This window comes from Primulina tabacum, chromosome 8 (genome assembly GCF_025594145.1).
Source record: "Primulina tabacum isolate GXHZ01 chromosome 8, ASM2559414v2, whole genome shotgun sequence".
Lineage (NCBI taxonomy): Eukaryota > Viridiplantae > Streptophyta > Magnoliopsida > Lamiales > Gesneriaceae > Primulina > Primulina tabacum.
The window spans coordinates 10,687,144-10,703,784 of record NC_134557.1 but is presented as its reverse complement, the minus strand read 5'-3'; the positions used below and the strand labels follow the sequence as shown (position 1 = coordinate 10,703,784).

At 39.3% G+C, this 16,641-nt stretch overlaps 1 protein-coding gene across 3 annotated transcripts; it reads left to right on the top strand.

The window, feature by feature from the left end:
• Positions 1–4,902: 4,902 nt before the first annotated feature.
• On the top strand, positions 4,903–10,049 carry LOC142553719 (putative ADP-ribosylation factor GTPase-activating protein AGD11). Of its 3 annotated transcripts, none has more exons than XM_075664166.1 (10): positions 4,903–5,143; positions 5,381–5,422; positions 5,902–5,982; positions 6,569–6,653; positions 7,061–7,136; positions 7,828–7,991; positions 8,070–8,301; positions 8,466–8,582; positions 8,697–8,792; positions 9,550–10,049. In XM_075664166.1, exons 1-10 carry the CDS (start codon positions 5,023–5,025, stop codon positions 9,829–9,831), a joined length of 1,296 nt encoding a protein of 431 aa, XP_075520281.1. In that variant the 5' UTR covers positions 4,903–5,022; the 3' UTR covers positions 9,832–10,049. The 3 variants fall into 3 exon arrangements, with proteins under 3 accessions (XP_075520281.1, XP_075520283.1, XP_075520282.1); XM_075664168.1 differs by lacking the exon at positions 5,381–5,422 and adding an exon at positions 5,278–5,306; XM_075664167.1 differs by having other exon boundaries at positions 5,278–5,422.
• Positions 10,050–16,641: the final 6,592 nt, after the last annotated feature.

The following is a 16,641-nucleotide window of genomic DNA, read 5'->3' as shown; positions in this document are numbered from 1 at the left end:
TTCAATCCTTTGATGAACTGTTCAGTTACAGCTTCATCATTCCCAGCTATCTGAGGAACAAAACGCAGTAAAGTAGAGAATTTAGCAACATATTCTCCAATATTCAGTTGGCCCTATTTCAAATTCTCAAATTCTGCTCTCTTGTCCTCTCGGTACGATCCTGAGAAGAATCTTCGATAAAATTCAGCTTTAAAGACTTCCCACGTAATCACCGTACCCCGCTGTTCTAATACTCTTTTGGTTGTAATCCACCAACTCCTAGCGACCTCGTGTAACTGATTGGGCACTAGTTTAATTCTCCACTCATTTGGGTAATCAAGTGAATCAAACAGTATCTCTATATCATCTAACCAATTCTCACACTCCACTGACGTCTCATTACCCTTCAGAATCGGCGGTTGAAACGACTGAAATTTCTTCAACTGTGTTTCCATTAGAGTTTCTGTCTCATCCATCTGATCAATCAAAGTACTACCTCTTTCAGGAATTCTTCGAGGAGGTATATCTGCTTACCACAAGAGTTAGCCATCACATGAGATAAATCAATCTCAGTCCCTTTCTGATCAGCTTACCTCTGATCGAGAATTGGTTCTGATTTATTTTCAAATTAGACATATTACCAAATCAACTCAGGTATTCAGGTAACATGTATTTAAAAACAGTAAACATAATATCATGCTAGCATACACAATGTAAGTCAACATTATAAGTAAATCACATGCTAGCAATCACATGCAGGAAAGAAAACTCAATCTACCCCGCTCCCTCTCTTCTATCTCAATCTCAAGAACCTACAGTTCTAGAACCTACTGTTCTGGAACCTAATGCTCTGATACCACCTGTTGTGGGGACCCGGACGCTAATTCATTCCTTAATCGTCTTTAGGAATAATTCAAACAATTATAATAAACAGGGTCTAAATTTTTTTTTTATACAAAGCGAAAACGTAATGTAATTCAATTCAAATTACATATTAAACATAAACATACAAATCTTGTATTATCTACAAGAATTCAACTATGTTCAACTATATATCAGTGCTGAATCCTAAGTTGCTTCGAAGCCCGAATCTCCACGCTATCTAGTCCAGCCTCGTTCTCTTCTTGACCCTGATCCTATCCCACCTGTTTCCATGCACACATACAAATAAGACAACAGCCGGATAACTCCGGTGAGAATTACATTATCAGTATAAATCATGTATACATGCAATCATAAAAACAATATAAAAGCATCTAACAGATATGTCTAACATATATTCAAATCAGAATATAATCCATATCAAGAATAAATCATATTCTAAACATGTACCATCATCAGGAATATAACTCATCATAACTCAATATAAACTGTCAATTCGACTCGTGACTCTACATTTTAGACTAGACTCAATCCTAGTCTAGGGATCCCGGTTTCCAGATGTTGGCATTCCCATATCGACCAACAGTAATAGAAAAGACTTCAGTTCTATCCACGTCGATAGGGTATCGATCACCAGTAATAGAAGAAGCTCGGATTCTATCCACATTGGTATAGTATCGATCACCAGTAATAGAAGAAACTCCGATTCTATCCACATCGATATAATATCGATCATCAGTAATAGAAGAAGTTATAATTCTATCCACATCGATACGGTACCGATCACCAGTAATAGAAGAAGCTACATTTCTATCCACATCGATAGCCAAACATCCGGTGACAGACTTTGGCACTATCGCCAATACACTATCTTGTGACATCGTGCAATGTGCCCGTGGCGATCCCACCACTATCAGGTACTTCTGTCACAAGATTACTCGTCTAATACCTGCTGTCTATAAATCAAGAGAACAAGTACATCAATCAAATCAATACAATAAGGTAAAGTATGTGATTTAGGGAAACTCGAGCCAAACCTCACTCGAGTTGTGAAAACCCAACTCAACATTAATTTATACCTTTATCTTCTCGGTCCGACGAAGACGAGGTCCCGAATCCAACTCTGTCCATACCCAATCTGATAATGACAATCGAATAGATACAATATCAGTATATAACTCAGTTCAAAACCTGTTCTGATTAATACTCAAATCAAAACATAATCTGATCAATGCCAATCGACATATGATACCACAATACCATCTCAACCAATACCGAGTCTGATCAATATCAATTTACGGATGTTTCGACGGTATAACAATACAGTCTCGATAACCCCGTCAATCTCAACATCACAGATACAATACCAGAACTCATAATCAATATCGGTGCAACTCATAATTTCCATAACAATACAAATCTGATATCGAATCTCAATTAATCAATTCCAAAAATCATAACAATTACATAACCAGTCTGTTCTTTAATCTGGCTTCGATTATACGATGTCCACTGTATCAGAAACACCATATATGATTCCTATTCAATTCTAACAACATCATAATTTCAAATCGTATCTAAACGTAACAAAACTTACGTGCAGTTGTAGCCTGCGTTGATAGGAACACATTACTGAAGTCGGATTACAATTCAGACGGACGGATTGCTCGTAACTTAAATTTCACCCGAATCCTTCCTCTTTTACTTCTGAGGAACAAATTGCTTGTACCTATATATATATATACACGTTCACGCATGCAAGGCAAGTGGCTTGTTGCATGTTCTGCATATGCGCGCACAAAGTCGCGCATATGCGCCGGTTGTTCGGACCAGCATTTCGTCTTCTCGCGCATATGCGCCAATCACTTCCGCGCATATGCGCCGAACATTTTGCCCATCACGCGCATGTGCGCCATCTACGTCGCGCATATGCGCCGAACTCTCTGGAATACTCCCTTGGCTTCTCGCATGGCTCGCGCATATGCGCGCCTTCCGCCGCGCATGTGCGCCGAACTCTCTGGACGTTCCGCGCATGTGCGCGTATTGAGGTCGCGCATGTGCGCCCAACTCTCTGGACCTCTCGCGCATATGCGCGAATCTAAGTCGCGCATGTGCGCGCATGGTTCTGTCTTCCTCGCGCATGTGCGCCCATACATGTCGCGCATGTGCGCGGGGACTCTTCTTGCACAAAATGTCAAATCTTCTTTCGGCTCTCCCGGTCTGATCTTTTCTGTCTATAATCATATCAATTAATCAATAAATCATTTCAGATTAATCTCGGATTACAGTAATTAAAATCTGGGGCCTTACAAAGAGCTTGAGAATAATAAAGATATTGATATTCGTTACATTCAATCAAGTGAAAACTCATTATATCTCTTCACAAAGGCACTTCCTACAACAATATTCAGAAAATATATATATAACATTGAGATGTGCAATCTACGAAAATTGTGAAGAATCGTTCGTGTTAACATCAGAGCCGTACCTGTATTGAATGAGGTCTGAAACGAAAATTGAAAAACGAACCCTCTTGTTGCAGTAATAAATATAAAATTTAATTTTGCAAATAACGAATATACTAATAAATACATAAATATACCAAAACCAATGTATTACATCAATAAGAATAAGAACTCAATAAATATTTAAAATAACTACATAAATACTATTCGTCTAGTTGTTTTAGAGGAGAAAATATTTTTCAAATCTGTGTAATCCAATTGTCAGACAATTTCTTTCTCAATTGACAATATAGCTAGCATATTTAATCTATCTTGCGACAATGTTGATCAAAGATAGTTCTAGTAGAAACTACACTTTTAGTCTATATAATTGAATAAACTACAAAATCAAAGAATTCCTTGAATCGAAATAACAAACTACAAAATCGAAGAACAAAGAAATCCCAAAAACAATTAATTTTATCTTTCAACGGTCCACACATTCAAACTCTATTCACAATTTATTTTATTTCCTTATATTATCCGTTTATTAATTACACAAGTCGCGCATAAAAATTATATAAAACTCATAATTCAATTATAACTCATTAAAGAATTTAAATCATGCGATGCGTGCTTTAGTCATATAAATATATCTTTAGTCATATATATATATATATATATATATATATATATATATAGTGCTCATATCGCAAATAAATTTCATTTTCAGTGAGAATCCTTTGATAGATTAATCTACAAATATAAATATAAATGTGTATTTATAAAAAAGATTTGAAATGAAAATAAAGCATAATTCATGAAGAAATTATTTACCTTCAGGCTTAGAAGTAGGAGATCTTAAACGTTATATATTGAATGTGAACAAAAATTAGGATTGTGGTTTGGAATGAGTTAGATAACAAATACCATATACCATATATATTTATATATATATAAATTTGGCCCCCTTATTGGGCCGGGCCCTGAGGCAACCGCTTGGTTGGCCTCAGAAGAGGTCCGACTCTGATTAACATAAGGGGGAGTTTACGTGACCGCATTTCTTTTTCTTTAATATGGTTTTAATCCCAATTGATTTTTCCTAGTAAGGCAGTACAAAAACACGTAATAAAGACAATCATTGTCTCATGATCGTCATCACAAAGAGGAGTGTTGAAAATATTAAAAATTAGTGGGCGATGATGTATATAATGATGCAATTATTTTTTAATTATTTTCAAAGATATCATATAAACAAGTCTCTCAATTTGTGAATAAGATACACAATTGAGTGTAAAAAATTTTTATAAAATGTGTACTTTAATATATTTTATGAGTTTAAGATTTTATTTTTGTATCGTAAATTTTTATATTTAAGAAAATGAAATTTGTTTTTCTTTCTCGTCTTTTTATATGACAGCCTTTTTGTGATGTAATAATAAAGTTGAAAAATCAAAGTTTGACAAGACTCCAAAGTGCGCTTTTAGTGGTATTTCCATCTCAATGTTTTAGGCAATTATCCACCCCCCGCTTGCTTTTTGGCCTGTAATTTAAAATATATAATATAATAAAAAAATAAAGAATCTAATATAAATCCTCCAGGAACCAAACAAACTCCGGGAAAAAAATTTCAAACCGATTTGCAAATCGATTAATTTATTTCCATCCAAAATCTTCAGCTGGATTGTTTATTGCGATTTATTGCTTAAATTGATTGATGTTAATTTGGGAAGTGGGCATGTATCTAATCCGTGCAACTACTTCTGGTGAACGTGATTGCAAATGTTCCAATGATACCATCTCAGTTTATCGTCATCGACCTGCATTGATTATGTCAGGTTTGTTTGTAAATTTATTCGTTTATTATTTTCTTTTTGGTTTCTGCATCACCGTGCATTTTGGTGTTTCGTTTCTCCTGTGATAATGGAATAATTCTTGTCGTTTTTATGGTCTGTCCTTTTGATGAATGCAGAATCGAAGCAATAAAATGACATCTTCAAGGTAATTCCACAATTTTTAGGACGTGGGTCTGATTTTTTTTTTTTTTTTTTTTGCGGCTGAAATGTCTATTGAAGAAGGAAAGCTGGAAACAGACGATGTTGCCTGTAAATTTTCTGGTAATTTGTCTTCTGCGGGTGTCTGCTGTTTTATTTTATTTTTTTATGTGACGGGTTGCTGATTAGTGGAATCATTACATATCGAGTTTAAATTATTGCAAGTATAGGAACATTTTCACTTCATGGAAATTGTCAGTGGGAATTAATGATAAATTTTGGCAATGAAAAAGTCAGAAGACTGAGCTGGATCTTTTTTTTTTACGCTTTTAGGAGGTTTGATTGATTTTCTGCTGGAAAATGAGTCTGAAAAGGGGTTTGGAAAGTTTAACTTGCTTGGTTTTTGGCCGATCTTTTTTTTTTTTTTTTTTATCTATAATCAAATACCACATTTGTCCATTATTTGCCGATTTCTTTAAAATTCGAACTTGTTCGAGTTTTAGTTAGAAAATTTTAGTACGTGTTATTTGTTTAATGGAAATTCTTACAGAACTGTGATAGCTGAAATTGTTGTTGTAACATTTATGCATCAAATGGATCAGGTTCCTGTCTTCATGATCTCTTACGAATGGAGACTTCAAGAATAAGGGGTCACTGCACGAAGGAATGGCAAAAAACTCCAAGTAAGTGAAACTTTAGCTTCTTGATTTCCTGTGTCGGATTGTTTTCATATCAATAGCACTCGCCAATATCATGCCAAAGAAAGAACAAAGTCAATGATGATCACCCGTATGCTTATGCAATTATAAGATTGTCGATTAAATTTGTGATAATCTTTGACTGTCCCTTTTCTTGGGGGTGGCAGGAGAATGTGTATTGAGCAACATTTTTACACTTATATGGGGAAATAGTTTGAAGGTTCCTCTGTACACCATTCTCTCCTGATCAGAATGCTTTCCTCCTTAAAAGTCTTGTCTAATGTCCTTCATTCTTGGCAACAACTATGTCTTCAAAATTGCCAAGCCGACAATTTTATACGCGATCTCAATAATTCCATTATCGTTCCTAGGCCAACACTGCATCCTTTTCCCCTTATAATTTGGCACAAAATAGGTTCCTAATTCATTCTCTCCTCATTAACATGACCTGCTGGCATGGTCAGTATCAGGCTTTTGTGTCAATATCATTTCCCGGAGATGATTAATAAGTAACTGATGTATCGGCATGCCACTTCTGATTTTTATATTTTTTATGCCTTATGCCTATCAGGTACACAACGTAGGCTGGAGAGTATGTTATCTGAACCTGGGAATCAACTATGTGCTGATTGTGGAACTCCAGATCCAAAATGGGTGTAAGTATCGTACTTTGAAATTTATCGTGTTTTTTTATTTTAAAAATGTTTCAAGTCTATGGGGCCAAACTATCATGGTAGTTTTGTTATTGAATGTTTCCTTTTGGTGTGAACGTAATCCTAACATGACTAAAGGTAACCGTGGGCTCCAAATATAAGGCATTCTACATTTATTGATTTATTAAGTGGTTTTATTGAGTCCAACTAGGTAAAAGAATCTTGTTAGTATGTGCCTCCGATTAACTTAGACTTGAAAACCTGACATGTCTTATGTGCTTTTTCTGTTAGTTAATCATACCTACCGGTCCTTTACTTTTAATAGCTAAATGCTATTGGCTTTCTAGCCGCAATGTTTGAGGTTTTGTTTCTTTGGATTACTTTATTTATATTGCATTGCTGATGATCAGTTCTTTGAACATTGGAGCATTCATATGTATCAAGTGCTCTGGAGCACATAGAAGTCTTGGAGTGCATATATCGAAGGTCTGTAACACAGCTTATAATTTTTGAACTTTGTTTTTTATAATTTTTTAGGCATAAAAATAGCAATGGTTGTAATATTTATGCCAAATGTTTGATTCTTAAGAGTTTTTCCCAATCTCGTTATAGGATAATTGTCACATGCATTTTCTATTGAGTTTGATGCTATATCAGGCAAGAAAAAATTCACTGTCAGATAGATAATTCTATTCATTCATTTTTAACTGAATATACATGTGGCTTGAGATGATAGGTGTAAATTATTTTAGTTCTAACTTGCTTTTGAATTTGGAAGAGTGTGTAAAAGATATTTTTGTGTTTCTATAACTGTGATAGAAGTGGGATTCGTTTAGATGAAAGTTCTAAAAGAAATTGTAAATTATTTTAGTTCTAACTTGCTTTTGAATTTGGAAGAGTGTGTAAAAGATATTTTTGTGTTTCTATAACTGTGATAGAAGTGGGATTCGTTTAGATGAATGTTCTAAAAGAAATAGTGATAACATAAATGTAATGATTTTGAAGTTTGAATATTTGGCTTCTTAGTGTCTTGACCTTTTTCCCCCTTCTAGAAACAAACTAATTAAAGTTTTTTCTCTCATTTTTAGGTTGTTACAGAATCAGTGTTTGAGATTGAGCTTTATAGATTTGACTGATCTACTGATATCAACAACTTATCTATCGTGTTTTTTTGCAGGTCTTATCTGTGAAACTTGATGAATGGACCATTGAGCAGGTTGATGCTTTAACTGAAATAGGTGGAAACACGGCGGTGAACTTGAAATATGAAACTAACATCCCAGATAATTATAAAAAGCCAAAACCAGATTCCTCCCCAGAGGAGCGTGCTGATTTTATAAGGTAGTAGTACTCCTACGACAACTTAGGATCTTTTATTCTTTATGCATGGTTGTGAGTTAGAATATTTTGGAAATTCAGGAGAAAATACGAGCAGCAACAGTTTGTAAACCGATATACACAAATGTCTTGCCCGTTTCCAATTTCTTCGTCCTCCCATTGCCGAAATTCAAGCTGTCATTCTCAATCTGCCACTGAGAAGAGGCAATATGAAAAACAAACCACCGGTAACCGTATCCAAGGTCTAGGAGCAGCATTTCGTAATAGCTGGAGAAAATCAGAACACAAGGCACCAAAAAAAAATTACTCGATGGTAAATACTCTTGCAGCTTAAACAGAAAAGAAACCTTAACGCTCGACCAGGCTAGATACTAATTAATCATAATCAAGTAATTAAATCCTTTTTTATTTAGTTTGGTGCTTAAATTTTATAAAGCATGAATGGAGATTGTTACTAATTCCAGTTATTTTTTATAGGCAGGAATGGTCGAGTTTGTAGGATTGATCAAGGTTAACGTAGTGAGAGGCACCAATCTAGCTATCCGAGACATGTTGACTAGTGATCCATATGTCATCCTCTCACTGGGAAATCAAGTAAATTTTCTTGTTTGCTACCCTCATTTTATCATATGCATGTACAGATGTTATTGATTTCTAAGGCTATGTGTTGTTTCTAATTTGACGACCCTTCTCTATTTCGTTCTACAGTCATTGAAGACACGAGTCATAAAGAATAACCTCAACCCAGTTTGGAATGAGAAGCTAATGTTATCGATTCCAGAAAATATTCCTCCTCTAAAGTTGGTAAGTCGTGCCTTCATGCTGCACCAACATGCACACACGCATGTACATAAAAAATAAAAATAAACAAGAAGAAGAAGCAACAGTAATGTGTTTACATGTTAATCTTCAAAGGTCTATGCATTTCAAAGACAAAAATATCATTAAGTAGTCTTCCAGTATCGAATATCTATTGATGCACTAAGTGTAACCCAAATTTTTGAACGATTGAGCAGCTCAAAACACCCGTTTTTTATCATTCATCTAGCAAGGACTACTGTTGTAAGCACCAATTTACAACTTATAAAATCAAGTACATGATTTTTAACTCTAATACCAACTGTTTACCATTTTATTAAAAATTATAGTTAATAGTAATGTTATAACCCAAAACTTTGAAATTGATAATAGACTAAGCCCATGATTTTGATCTTTTTCCCATAGAAACAAATTGTTCCTCGTCAGCAGAATCTGTATTATGGTATCAGTAAATGTTTTGCAGTGTTAATTTCTTCGGAACATATTTCATTTTTCTTGATGTCTTTGCACAAATTATTGTTGGCATGAAGAGCTGTTTTCATTTCAGTGCTCTTTTGTCTGCCTGACTTCTGGCATGAATAAATGAGAAATTCGAAAATTCTATCACCATCAATGTAACATGTGCAATAATCTGCAAAATGAAGCAAGGATAACTGTTTAATTTCATTTTAGCAAAGTATCATGTTAGTTTTCTTGTGTAAATGACTACTATAATAACTAATGTTACGGTTTGGTATGGCAGCTTGTATATGACAAGGATACATTCACGACAGACGATTTTATGGGGGACGCTGTGATTGATATCCAACCTCTTCTAGATGCTGCAAAAGCATCAGAAAGCTCCTCGGTCAATGAATCGATGCAGCTTGGAAAGTGGAAAGCAACCAACGAGAACACTCTTATAAAAGATGGAGTTATCACCATGGAAGATGGTAGGGTGAAACAAGATATCTCGATAAAGTTGCAGAATGTTGAGCGAGGAGTGTTAGAAATTGAGCTTGAATGTATGCCTCTTACACAATAGCATGCACGAAATACAAAAGTTTAAGCCTGTGTAACTTCTCCAAGAAGTATTGTTTAGAGACATCATGTGTTGTTTACTCGATGAAACTGTGCATAGAAACTCCATCATCTTCTGAAGTGGGGTTGGCGTTTGAGATGAAGTTCGTTAGGATCGTACAGTCTTCTTTGTGATTGAGGATGATAAGATTGTTGTAATATGGGGGCATTGTGTTGTGTTTACTTCTTCCCTGATTTTTATTGTGATTTGGTTGGTTGTTTCAGCCAATATTTCTGCTACAGAATGATGCAAAACATCATGGTAATTGAAAGACACATATTACTTCAACATCAACTGATAAAAATTTATTTGCCTTTCTTAATTCAATCTCTATAGAACTGAATTCCGTTGGTTAAATTTTTGGTTGCAGATGAGGAGAGTAAAAGGGTGGATGGGAGGGGAGACAATGAGACTATGGAATTAGGGAAAAAAGACAAGGCTGAATAGTTCGCAAAGAAACGCACCTCTCAAAAGAGGAGAATATATACATATAAGAAGGCTGGCAAAAGTTACTAAATGGAAAGATTTAGAGAAGATATGAAAAACCGCAGTCAAAAAATCTTGCATAAAAAAAATACATACGAGGTAAAATTTGTCAATCTCAGTTATAAATTTTAATCATCCCTAAATAATAAAACATAGGAATCTATTTATAGTATTAATTAAAGTTAACTGATTTGGTCCGTAAATGTGACATCGAATTAAATTTGCATTTATGCCCTTCTTATTTTAAATAATAATAGAAATATTAATAAAAAAAAGATGAGAAAAACTAAAACCTTAAAGAAGGAAAAACCTACTTTTTCAACTAATCTAGCTAGAAAATCAACTTATAAGTTTAAAAGATTGTTTATCCTAAAATTATAAGTTATGTAAATTCAATTTAGGGTTTTATTAGTAATATTAACACCACTGACAATTTCTTCCACCACCCCCGCACGCAATATCCTTAACCTACAAGTTAAAAGAAACTCCACTTTTCAAGTTCAATTTTGAAAAATCTAAAAAAAAGGAGAGAAAGAACCTGTTTTTTTTTTCTATGTGCATGCCAATTTACCATATTTCTGTCTGGATCTTTCACCCGTTTCTACTACCTAATACATTGCAAGTGAAAGAAATTCAACAATAAGAGAGTTCTTTTAAAAAATTATTTCAGTATTTGAGTTGGTTTTAATGGGAGTTATCTTCATTTTACTATTTTGCTCATAAAAATAAATTAATCAAAATAAAAACTCACTTTAAAATGAACTTATACATAAAATTTCACCCCAAACTCCACTTCAAATGTGTAAAACTCGATCTAAATATAAAAATATTGACTCAAATGTGAAAAACCTTGACCCAAATATAAACAACTTGGCTCAAATGTGAAAAGTCGACCTAAATGTTAAAAATTCGACCCATGTCCGAGCGACGGACCTTCCACTCGGCACCCTCGGATCACTAAGGCCGACTTTCGTCCCTGCTCGACGGGTGGGTTCAATTCCTACTGGATGTATGCCAATGGAACCATCTCGCGGCAATTGTGAATTCTCGGGAGAATCGATGACTGACACAAATGTAAAAATTTCGACCTAAATAAGAAAAACTTGACTCAAATGTGAAAAAACTCGATCCAGATATATTATGCATATAATTATTTACGTAAATATTCAATCAAACATGACATAGTGTAGTGGTAAGATGTTGTATTACGCAAAAACATATAGTTTGAATCGGTCAAAATGTGGTTATTTTTTTATTTTATTTTAACAAACATGTGCAAACATCGTATTGCCTTTAAGTAACTTTTTTTGACCAAAATAAAAAATTTAGACTCTCTTCAATTAAAATAAATTGATGGGGAATCATATATATATATATATGATACTCACGGAAAATTGAGGGTCAAATCCCAGCGAGCGTCACTAGTCCAGACACGGGCTTCAGAATTACCCTGGGCCTGAAATCACAAATAAGACCGTTAGGAGGGGGACAGGAGGGTGTCCTGGCGTAACCCCTCCGACGCTCAAGTCAGAGACTGAGGATATATGGGGGAGCAGCTAAGGGTGCTGCTGAAAACAATAGAGTGAATTCATCAACTGAACACCCAAACCTGGTATTTATAGGAGAATACCTGGGCCCTTGGTGGGCCTGTCTTCCATTTGGGCTAGGGATGGGCTAGGGGTAGTGGGCTCATCTATGGGGTATCACCAGTCTCCCCCTCCCGAGTCGAACTGAATCGCAGGTTCGAAGTTCGATTAGTTGTGCTGTCCCCGAGTTACCGGGTGCGAGTTGTGCATGTTTTTCCAGCCGTTCGTCAGTCCCCAAAAATTTGAAAACAAATCAAGTCGCAATCTCGTCCTGAATGACAAGATTTGGTTTGAACTCCCCTAAAAATAGAGGTCACCTTCTCATTTCATTCTCATTTCTCCTACAAAAACTTCACCAGCTCTTCCAGGCCCATGCTTCACATATGCGTTAACCCTAGCACCACTTCACTATCATCACGCCACCACTCGCGCCGCCACCTCAATCCATCTCGCCTACCGAGTCCTCGCCCTCGGCCTGCACCAGCCTCGCCACGCCTGACGCCTCACGCCGCCAGCACCGCGCGTACATCGTCCCTACCGTGCGCACGAGCAGCTCGCCCACCGCACAAGCAGCTCGCCCGGCGCGCAGCTTCGCCCCATCACCTCCCCGCCGAGCCCTGCCCACGTTCGCCGCGCGTGCCTCGCCCCAGCGCCTGGCCACCCTCGCGCATAGACCGCCCGTACACACGCTCGCCGCGCGCACATCGCCCCTACTGCGCGCCCGCCCGCCGCACGAGCAGCTCGCCCGACGCACGAGTAGCTCGCCTGTCACGCAGCTCGCCCCATCACCTTGCCACCCTCGCGCATCGGCCCGCGCATACACACGCCCGCCCTGTCACCTCGCCCCGCCCATCAGTCACCTCGCCCTCGCCCCACCAGCTAGCCTCGCCTTGCCCTATCACCTCGCCTTCGCCCCAACACCTCGCCCAACACCTCGGCCAGCACCTCGTCCTCGCCCCAACACCTCGCCCAACACCTCGGCACGCTCGCCCAGCCCCGTGCCACGCTCGCCCAGTGATGAGAATTTTGATATATTCCCTTGCGAAGGGCTGTGTGATTTCTGAAAAAATTATGGGGGCGTTGCCCCCACACCCCCACGACCTGACCGGGCAGGTCGATCCCCGTAATTTTCGCAGCGGCAAACATTGTTCGTTAACGACAAACGAAATAAATTTTTCTAACACAGTATGCCCTCTTCGCCCCCATCTTCAAGGTCTTCTACTAAGCTTTTGAAGGGAAATAGTTTCCACTTCCCCGTGCCCTTGACTCCTCTGCTAAAATAGTTCATAGCAAGAAAATAAAATTCAACACCTCCACCCTCTGACTCCTCTGCTAGGTGACTCCATAGCATGAAGATAAAATTCAACACCTCCACCCTCTAACTCCTCTGCTAGGCGATGCCTTAGCAGGAAAATAAAATTCAACGCGCCCACCCTCTAACTCCTCTGCTAGGCGATGCCTTGGCAGGAAAATAAAATCAACACCTCCACCCTCTAACTCCTCTGCTAAGCCGGGCCTTAGCAGGAAAAATCAAACTCTCACCTCATCATCTCATAACTCCTCTGCTAAGCCGGGCCTTAGCGGGAAAATAAAATCAACACCTCCACCCTCTAACTCCTCTGCTAAGCCGGGCCTTAGCAAGAAAATAAAATTCAATGTGCCCGCCCTCTAACTCCTCTGCTAGGCGATGCCTTAGCAGGAAAATAAAATCAACACCTCCATCCTCTAACTCCTCTGCTAAGCCGGGCCTTAGCAGGAAAAATCAAACTCTCACCTCATCATCTCATAACTCCTCTGCTAAGCCGGGCCTTAGCAGGAAAATAAAATCAACACATCCACCCTCTAACTCCTCTGCTAAGCCGGGCCTTAGCAGGAAAATAAAATTCAATGCGCCCACCCTCTAACTCCTCTGCTAGGCCATGCCTTAGCAGGAAAATAAAATCAACACCTCCACCCTCTAACTCCTCTGCTAAGCCGGGCCTTAGCAAGAAAATAAAATCAACACCTCCACCCTCTAACTCCTCTTCTAAGCCGGGCCTTAGCAGGAAAATAAAATTCAATGCGCCCACCCTCTAACTCCTCTGCTAGGCGATGTCTTAACAGGAAAATAAAATCAACACCTCCACCCTCTAACTCCTCTGCTAAGCCGGGCCTTAGCAGGAAAGTAAAATCAACACCTCCACCCTCTAACTCCTCTGTCAAGTCGGGCCTTAACAGGAAAAATCAAACTCTCAATTCATCATCTCATAACTCCTCTGCTAAGCCGGGCCTTAGCAGGAAAATAAAATCAACACATCCACCCTCTAACTCCTCTGCTAAGCCGGGCCTTAGCAGGAAAATAAAATCAACACCTCCACCCTCTAACTCCTCTGCTAAGCCGGGCCTTAGCAGGAAAATAAAATTCAACGCACCCACCCTCTAACTCCTCTGCTAGGCGATGCCTTAGCAGGAAAATAAATATTCTCCACCCTCACCCTCAAACTCCTCTGCTAGGCGACAACATAGCAGGAAAATAAAATTTTTCTTCTCCCCCACTCTGCTCCTCTGCTAGGCGATGCCTTAGCAGGAAAATAAATATTCTCCACCTCACCCTCTACTCCTCTGCTAGGCGATGCCTTAGCAGGAAAAATTTAACTTTTCTCCCTCCCACTCCTCTCCTCTACTAGGCGCAACCTAAGTAGGTAAAATAAAATTCATATAATCCTCATAATACAAGAACAACCACGAACTTAATATAAGAACTTGGCTTTATTAAATATCAACTGATAACGTAAGACAAATTCAGGAACGAAATACATCAAAAATGAAGTAAAGATATTCTCTAAGGTGGTAAGCGTTCTCATGCCTCTTTAGAGCATTACCCAGCGCATTCTCCAACTTTCCTCTCAGCTCCTCTTGTACCTCCACAGGACAAAGTTACCCATTTAGAAGCTTCTCCGAATGACTCTACAACTGCAAGACTGAGCTCAAGCTTCCATGCGAATGCTCGTGACCTCTCTTTTCTTCTTCCTTCACGATTCTTTCATAACAACGACGTGCGACTTTTTGGTCCCCACATAGGACTCCAACTCCTCTTCCCACATGAAACTTAAGCTTCTGATGATAACTGGAAGCTACTGCTCTAAAATCCTTCAGGGCTGGTCATCCTAGAATTCCACTATACGCTGACGGGGTATCTACTACAGTGAAGGCTATCACCTTTGTTACCCGCCGAGGATCAGTCCCCAAGGATAGGGGAAGAACAATCTGACCCAAAGGCAAGATGACGTGTTCTGCAAACCCATACAGCGGGGTGGATACCGGCTCAAACTCAAATCCTCTCATCCTCATTTGATCCAACGTGCTCTTGAACAAGACGTTCACGGAGCTTCCATTATCAATAAATATTCTCGCCACATCATAATTGACAATGGTGATCGTTACCACCAAGGCATCGTTATGTGGAGTCACAACGCCTCGGAGGTATTCCGGCCCAAAGCTGATGACGGGGTCTTGTGGTAAGTCTACACCCCTAGATATCTCAAAGTTCTTCAACCTTCTCCCATGTGCCTTCCGAGCTCGCCCAGAGTCTCCATCAGTAGCACCCCCCGAGATCATATGAATCATTCCTCTCGTAGGGTGGTTATCCTCATTCATTCCCCTCCTCGGTTCCACGAGCTCCTGAGGGACATCTTGACATCCACCTTCCCCTCTCTGCTCACCCATCCTCTGATTTATCCATGGAGGGCCTTGACCACGCCTAGGGGGCGAGCGAGACCTTTGTCGACTCCTTGATGAGGATCCTTCTCGTCTATCCTGTGAAGGCAATCTAGCACTGCACCCAACCCTTCGCGACTTCTCCCACCTCCCCGCGGGCTCCCTCACCTCCATCACCTCGTCCCGACTCCTATCTAGGGGAACATGGTATGAGAATTGTCTTCTACTACTAGTTCTGTCTTCCTCTCTTTCCCCCGCACCCCTCTTCCTTCCTCTCTTCTCCGCTCCCTCAACTCTACTTCCTCCGGGCCGGCTCTCCATTCTTCTGTACCGTTGGGCATCTTCCAAGTTTACATATTTCTCAGCTCGAGCCAACAGATCATCATAGCTCAACGGAGGCTTCTTGACCAGCGACTTGAAAAACTCTCCTCCCCTCAGTCCTTGTGTGAAGGCACTTATCATGATGTCAGGGGTAGCCGCTGGTATTTTCAGCGCTGCACTGTTGAAACGCTGGAAAAATTCTTGCAAAGTTTCATTCTCTTGGTGTTTCATCACGAACAGGCTCAAATAATTTTTCTGGTGCCTCTTGCTGCTAGCAAATCGGTGCAAGAAGGCAGCTGAGAAGTCCTCAAAAGAACGTATAGAGCTGGGCTGCAAAGTGTTAAACCACTGATGTGCTGACCTCACCAACGTGCCCAAAAACACCCTGCACCTGACTCCATCCGAATATTGGTGCAACAGAGCCGCATTCTCAAACCTCCCCAAGTGTTCTTCGGGGTCCGTATGTCCATCATATTCTCCAACGTTTGACTGTCGGAAATTTGGAGAAAGCCCCTCTTCCAAAATGGCGAGGGAAAAAGGACTTCCTTTCTCGGGCGCTGCAGCTCTGTTTCCCAACTGCTGCCTCATCATCCGTATCTCCCTCCACATCTTCTCCATCTCCGGATTCTCCTCACTGGGGAGGGGTCGCATCTCCTCTACCCTACTCTGACTACCCTCCACATTC